The sequence below is a fragment of the Orycteropus afer genome, unplaced genomic scaffold (genome assembly GCF_000298275.1).
Source record: "Orycteropus afer afer isolate SDZICR_OR568_19922 unplaced genomic scaffold, OryAfe1.0 scaffold00703, whole genome shotgun sequence".
Lineage (NCBI taxonomy): Eukaryota > Metazoa > Chordata > Mammalia > Tubulidentata > Orycteropodidae > Orycteropus > Orycteropus afer.
Genome location: NW_006922290.1, coordinates 739,793 through 746,921, shown reverse-complemented (window position 1 = coordinate 746,921; position 7,129 = coordinate 739,793). Strand labels below are relative to the sequence as shown.

At 48.8% G+C, this 7,129-nt stretch overlaps 1 protein-coding gene across 1 annotated transcript; it reads right to left on the bottom strand.

Moving 5' to 3' along the window:
* Positions 1 to 254: 254 nt before the first annotated feature.
* Positions 255 to 6,293, bottom strand: PIGZ (phosphatidylinositol glycan anchor biosynthesis class Z). The gene is made up of 2 exons (XM_007957108.1): positions 6,092 to 6,293; positions 255 to 1,822 (listed from the first exon to the last, which is right to left on the bottom strand). The coding sequence occupies exons 1-2, from the start codon at positions 6,291 to 6,293 to the stop codon at positions 255 to 257; spliced, it is 1,770 nt and encodes a 589-aa protein (XP_007955299.1).
* Between the last annotated feature and the right edge of the window lie 836 nt (positions 6,294 to 7,129).

Here is a 7,129-nt window from a genome sequence, read left to right as displayed (position 1 = left end):
ACACATCACAGTGGCTGGAAGAAGTGGGGCAGGAGCAGACATTAGGTGCCATTAGTTACACCAGGATCCTTTAGGGACCTTGACATCAGGACCATGATGGGTCAGATCTTTGATTTCTGAGGGAAAAGGGGGCAGCTCACCCAGAAGATAGAAGCAAGGACAGCAGGGGTGGGAATCCTGGAAGGGAAAGGAGAGGAAGAGAACCAGGGCCTTGTCCAGCACAGCTACCCATGCAGAAGGTGGAGAGGCAGATTCTATGGCTGAATTGTGGGCAGCGGCTTCCCTGTCACAGTGTCAGGCTTCTCCCCTAGCTCCACAATGTGAAGGCTGAGGTAGTCCCTCCATGCCCTACTCAGCAGGGAGGACAGGGATGGTGGATCCTCCATGGTCAAGTGGGGAAACACAAGCATCTCATTCTTGAGGGGGAAGCCACACTTCTCCATGGCAGATCTGGTGGTGCCAGGGGTCACCACAAAGAGGCGGCAGTGCCACGGCCCACCAGCTGCCTGGCAGGCAGGCTGGCTGGTGAAGTTGTTCAGGGCTTGGCACAGGACCCAGTCCTCCGTCCCAGCCATGTCTACCACCTTTACAGGTGACCCCAGGCCTGGGAGGCGCAGGAGGTGCCGGGGGGGCATGTAGGTATGGGCAAAGAGCAGTGTGAAATGGGTAGGTACTCTCGAGAGCACAGGTGCATGGACTACCTGCTCCAGATGCCCCAGGCTGGGTACTAGGCCCCCCTGATGCAAGCAGCCAAAGAAGAGGGCCCCCAGCACATTGAAGAGGATCAGGGCGCCCTTCCAGGGCACAGGCTGGGTCCGAGAACTACAAAGCAGGACCAGGGGTACCAGAAGAGGAATCAGGAACCGAGCCTCCTGGTGGCTAAAGGCTGACAGCAGAGCCAGTGGTGTGAAGTACAGGAGAAGGAGATAAGACCTGGGGCTGGACAGCAGGCTCTGGGCACCCAGTGCCCTCAGGAAGCCCATTTGTACAAAGGCCCAGGACCAGGCTTGCAGCTGCTTCCACATAGCCTGCAGGGCCTGGGCATGCAGCAGCCCAAAAAGCAGGAAGCCATTGACCACCAGGTGGGTAAGCCGCACATGCGTGCCATGCCTTGCCAGGTTCTGGGGGTCCAGGTTGTAGTGCAGGAAGTTGGCAGGTGTCAGAACCAATGCACTAGCTCTAGATGGGCTGGAAAAGTACCAGCTGTCTGTGGCCACAAATCCCGCTGCAGTGAGGACCACCCCTGGGAGCAGTGCCAAAGCCTCATGGGCCAGTGACTTGAAGCCAAGGTTGGAGGCTCCACCAATGCCCCAGAAGAAGAGGGGGACCAAAGCAAAAGCCAGAAAAGTGGGCCGGTTGAAGAAGCCAGCAGCCACAACACCCCCAAGAAGCCACCTGTCCCACCAGTGGCCTGGAGCACGCTGCTTGTGTGCGGGGCTCCCAGCTACGCGGGAGGATACAAGAACTAGCAGCCACGCGAAGAGCAGTCCCTCAATGGTATTGGAGAAGGTCCTTGTGTAGAAGACCAGGGTGACGTAGGAACCAGCAAGGAGGACCAGAGCGTTCCAGCGATCTGCCCCCCACAGGGGGGCCAGGTGGTACACAGCCCCGTCCAGGGCAAAGGAGAGGATGGTGAGCAGGAGCCGGGGCCCCACCAGCAGCATGTAGCCACTCACCGGGGAAGGCCAAAGGCCCAACTCTTCCCAGAGCCTGAGCAGCCAGAAGGCAGAGCCAGAGGTCAGCAGTGGGAAGACCACCGTGCGGCAGGAGCTGCTGGGGCCAAACTCCCAGGGCCTTGCGGCCTCCATGCCCAAGATGTCTTCTGTGGAGAGAGAGGCAGAGGTGAGCCAGTACCAACCAAGCTCAGGGCATGTGGGAGGTGGAATTCTAGGATTTCCCGCCCCTTAGCCACTCCCCGGAAGGAAGGTTGGGCAATCCTACTTCCATAGTGATAACTGCCTCGGAAACCCAAGGAGAGGTCGCTAGGAGTCAGGGCTGACTGGATGGCAAATAACAACAACAACAACAGTGCACCAAAAGAGTGGTAGAGTGCTTAAGGCATTTGACGGCTAACCAGAAAGTTGGCGGTTCAAACCTAACAGTTGCTCCACGGAAGGAAGATGGGGGCAATCTACTTATGCAAAGATTTACCCCAATGGGGGTCACTATGAGTTGGAATAGACTTGATGGCAGTCAGTTTGGTTTTTTGGTTAGTGCACCAAAACCAAACTCCCTGCCACCGAGTAGATTCTGACTCATAGCGACCCTATAGGACAGAGTAGAACTGCCCTATGGTGTTTCCAAGGCTGTAATCTTTATGGAAGTGAACTGCCACATCTTTGTCCTGTTGAGTGGCTGGTGGGTTCAAACCACTGACTTTTAGGTTAGACCCCCAGCGCTTAACCACTGCGCCATGAGTGCTCCTTCTCCCAGTGTACACGCTATGCACAATCCCTAGGACTATGATTACAATGGACTTTTCTTCTGTGTTTATGTTATGTTATATGGCACAGCTGATCTTAAGATAAGGAAATTACCTTGTGAGTCTGGCCTAATCACAGAAGCCCTTTAAAAGTGGAGCACTTTCTCCAACTGGTCAAGAAGAGGCAGTCAGTGATCCCAAACTTGAGGAGGATATGATGCTTCATCGCTGGCTTGAAGAGGGAGAGGAGTCTTTGGCAAGAATGCGGGCAGCCTCTAGTAGTTGACAGCAGCCCCAGATAAAGAAACAGGACCCAAGTCCCATAGCCACAAGAAACTAAATTCTGCCAACAAGAATGAACTTGGAAGCAGATTTTCCCAGAGCTTTCAGACAAGAATGCAGCCCAGCCCATAGTTTGGTTTCAGCCTTATGATATCCTGAGCAGAGAGCCCAGCCACATGGTGCTAGATTCTGACCTATAGGACTGTGAGTCAACAAGGAGGCAGCTTTAAGCCTCTAAATTTATGGTGATTTCTAATGCAGCATAGAAATGATAAAGAGGAGCTCAGCCCTTCAAAGGCCCCACTTTGTGAAAGGAGCAGGAGGAACCGCCCTGGAAGATGAGTTGGCGATATTCCCTGGACAAGGTGTGGGAAGGAACAGGGTGAGGCTCCTTCCTGGTCTCATAGCTCTAAGATCTCAAAATTCAGACTCAAAAACCTTATCTCGGTGATAATGATTGTGATCCGGGAGCAGTGTCAGATTACACAATCAGCAAGGTAAGTATGAACTTACTTGTGTTTATTTACTGATCTGTGGTGAAAATGTTCACATTTTTTCACATCAAAGATTCTGCTTCTAGGTATGGCTGCTGTCTGTCTCTCTCAAACCCACAGCATTTTCCTATGGAGTCAAAGCCTCTTTTCAAATTTATACTTCCTGACAGTGATGGAGTGTCCTGTTTGCAAGGTAAGCATGGGCTTACTTGTGATTACTTCCTGATCCATACTGAACAAATCCACATGGATCTTACTAGTAAGCACAAATAAGCTTATGCTTACCTTGCTTACGAGCACTCGTAGTGCAGTTCATAGGCATTTGACAGCTAACCAGAAGGTTGGCTGTTCAAACCCACCAGCTGCTCCACAGGAGGAAGATAAGGCAATCTACTTCTGTAAAGATTTGTAGCCTTGGAAACCCAATGGGGGTCGCTATGAGTCGGAATCGACTTGATGGCAGTGGGTTTTACCTTGCTTACTGGGTAATCCGCCCCTGTCCAGGAGAAGGGGTGTGAAAATGGAGCAATGAGCAACAAGGGTATGATCAAAGGGGACTTTTCGTTTCTCTGTTAATAGTTTTGGTTTTTTTATGAGAAGAATGTATTCAAGCAGTTCTATGTAATTAAAAAAAAAAGCTGTCCAGGGCTGGTCTAGGAGCTCTGGTAGCATAGTGCCTAAGGCACTTAACTGCGAACCAGAAGGCTGGCAGTTCAAACCCACCAGACACTCCTCGGAAGGAAGGTGGGGCAATCTACTTCCGTAGTGATACTGCCTCGGAAACCAAGGAGGGGTCGCTATGAGTTGGGGCTGACTCGATAACACATAACAACAACAACAACAGGGCTGGTCTAAGACACTGTGCCCCAATATCCCAGAGTTCAGAAAGGTAGAGATGGGGGAGGCCTTAGGGAAACAAAACTCAGTTTCTACAACTCAACTCCAAGCCCCATATCCACAACATCTCACCTTTGATAGCATTCCTGGTTGTTTAGAGCTAATTCTACAACCAGGGGATCACTCAGGCTCTTTGCTTCTCCTACTCAGTCTTCCAACCTTTGGCCATTTTCTCTATGTCAGAAGGCGAGAGGGAAATAGAAAATCCAAATCAATGTGGCTGTGTTTTACTGACTTAGGTTAAAAAAAAAATGAGGGAAAGAAGATTGGACTTTTGAGCTTTAAAATCAAATCCATCTGTTGAGCCCTGTGGCAGAGACATCTACACATCTCCCTATGATGAAGAGTTCCTTTATGTGACTTTTTGCCTTGGTTCTTTTTAAATCCTGCCTGAGAGATTTACCCCCTAAATCCTGAGGAGTTATTTTTGCCCTCCTTCTCTATCCCAGAGTGTGTTACTTTTGTCCAGGTTGATTGGCATTTCCTGGATACGCAGGAACAACTTGGTTAGACACTTTTTGTCTAGTCCTGGGTTGCAGCCTGCCCTGTGATTAGTGTGCATCTTGTGGGGATTAGTTAATATACTATGCAAATGAACTGTCTGTGGCCTACTGAGAGGGGATTGGTCAGTTGGTCCCCCCACCACTGGGAAGGCCATGCCTTGAAATTGACAAACTACTTGTGTGTATGTGCAGCCAACCACACAAAGGTTTTTGATGACAGAAGGAGCAGGTTGGGAAACAGAGAGAGAGAGGAGGCAGGGAACTTTCTAAAAGTGCTGTAACAGTGGTCAAGGCCTGTAACACTGAAGACACTGAGTGGAAGGGGTCCAATGGCACAGCTTCTGACTGTAGGCCTGGATAGTGCAGAGTCAGTAGTGATAGGCATCAGAGCCAAAAGGAGCCTGTCCTCAGGAGGCTAAGAAGAGTTGAGAAAACTGTCCTGCACTGAAGAAGAGACACTTCTGCCTACATATTTTCTGATCCCCATCCCAAGTTGTATCCTGTTCATTAATAAACCACTTAACTGAAAGGATGGTCTGTGAGTCCTGTGTGGCAATTGCAATGGATTATCAAATACAGAAAGGAAGTAGAGAGTGCCAATTCACTCTTACGAATATTCATTCGCCCCTCTTCCTTAGTCATAAAATCCCTTTCTTTAATCAGGCCCTTGGTTAGGTATAAAGACTACATTTCTAAATTTCCTTTGCAGCTAGGCATGGTCATGTGATACATTCTGAGCATGTAAGTGGGAGAAAACCATGCAGCTTTCAAAAAATGACCTTAAATGGAGTAGGCATGGCCATTTCCTTTCTGTTGGCTGGGAAGTAGATTTTATGGCTGGAGCTCTAGCAGCCATTTTAAACCATGAGGAGGAAGCCATTTACTCATAGCACTGAAAAGGCTCTAGGCTCCTGGATGTGCCCCACACCCTCTTAGCAGTTAAATTCTAACTAGTGAACATCCCAGGTCTGAGTTCCCTCATACCTGACATCAATCTGCAGAATAAAAGTTTCATTTTCTGGAACCACAGCCTTGTGTAGGTTTCCCCAACCACCAGGGAAGCAGAGCTGTAAAATCCCTTCACCAAGAAGTCCAATGCTGCTTTCTTTCTGAATGACTTATACTGTTGGCTCAAACAGGCAGCAGCTATTAATACAAATACTCCACAGATGCCAAACCCACATACCTGTGGCAGTTGTCAGGGGCTTTGGTTCCCAAGGCCCAAAGAAAGCCTGAATCTTGAGTGTTTGGTAAAGGCAGAGAAACACGAAAGAGTTTGGTGCTGGTGTTTTAACAATATCATCCAGAAGGTGAGTGTCACCACTCAGGAAGGAGATGTGAAGTTCCCACTCCCAAGTCTTATCCCAGAGAGGCTGTAGCTTCACTCATGCATTTACTGCCCATGTGCACAGGCATGCTTCTTCCTCCCAACTCAGTATCCAGACAGCCAGGCTTCGCTGCAACTTATCCTGATCACCCCTGGGGAGCTTTACCTGCCATGACCTCAGGTGACTGGAAGAACTCATCTGGGTGCACATAGCCTGTCTGTGGAAGGAGACACCACACCACACGGAACAGGCCCAGGCTGCCCCAAAGTGCCCTGGTTGCCATCCTCAGATCATGTTGCTGAGACACTGGGCCAAGAGCTTGGAATAATTTCCCAGCTGCTGCAGACTCAATTGTGGAGCCACACATCTGTGCCTGCAGAGGATAAATTTTTTTAGTTATTATAATGTAAATTATATATTTAGCTGTTAGAACAAACTTCGGATGGGTCTACCTACAATAATAATGATTAAAATAATAGCTGCTACTTACTGAGTACCTGCTACATGCCAGGCACTTTACATACATTTGTTGTTGTTTGGTTCTGACTCATAGAGACCCATGTACAACAGAAAGAAACACTGCCCAGTTCTGCACCATTCTCACAGTTGATGCTGTGTTTGAGCCCATTGTTGCAGCCACTGTGTCAATCCATCTGTTGAGGGTCTTCCTTTTATCCACTGACCCTCTACTTTATGAAGCATGATGTCTTTCTCAAGGGACTGGTCCCTCTTGATACATGTCCTAAGTATGTAAGATGAAGTCTCACCATCTTCACTTCTAAGGAGCATCCTTGCTGTATTTCTTCTGGCAGTCCATGGAATATTCAATATTCTTCACCAACACCATGATTCAAAGGCATCGATTCTTTGGTCTTCCTTATTCATTCTCCAGCTGTCGCATGCATGTGAGGCGACTAAAAATACTATGCTTTGGGTTAGGCGCACATTAGTCCACAAGGTGACATCTTTGCTTTTTAACACTTTAAAGAGATCTTTTGGGACAGATGTGCCCAATGCGTTATGCCATTTGGTTCCTTTTTTTCTTTTTCTTTTTCATTGTGATTTGGGTGAAATTTACACAGAAAATTCATTTTCTATACAGCAGCTCACGTACACTTTGTCTCATGACATTGACTACAATTTACCACAATGCAACAGCTCCCCTCCCACTTCCTCCCGATAGTTACCTCTTCCCAGTGTCCA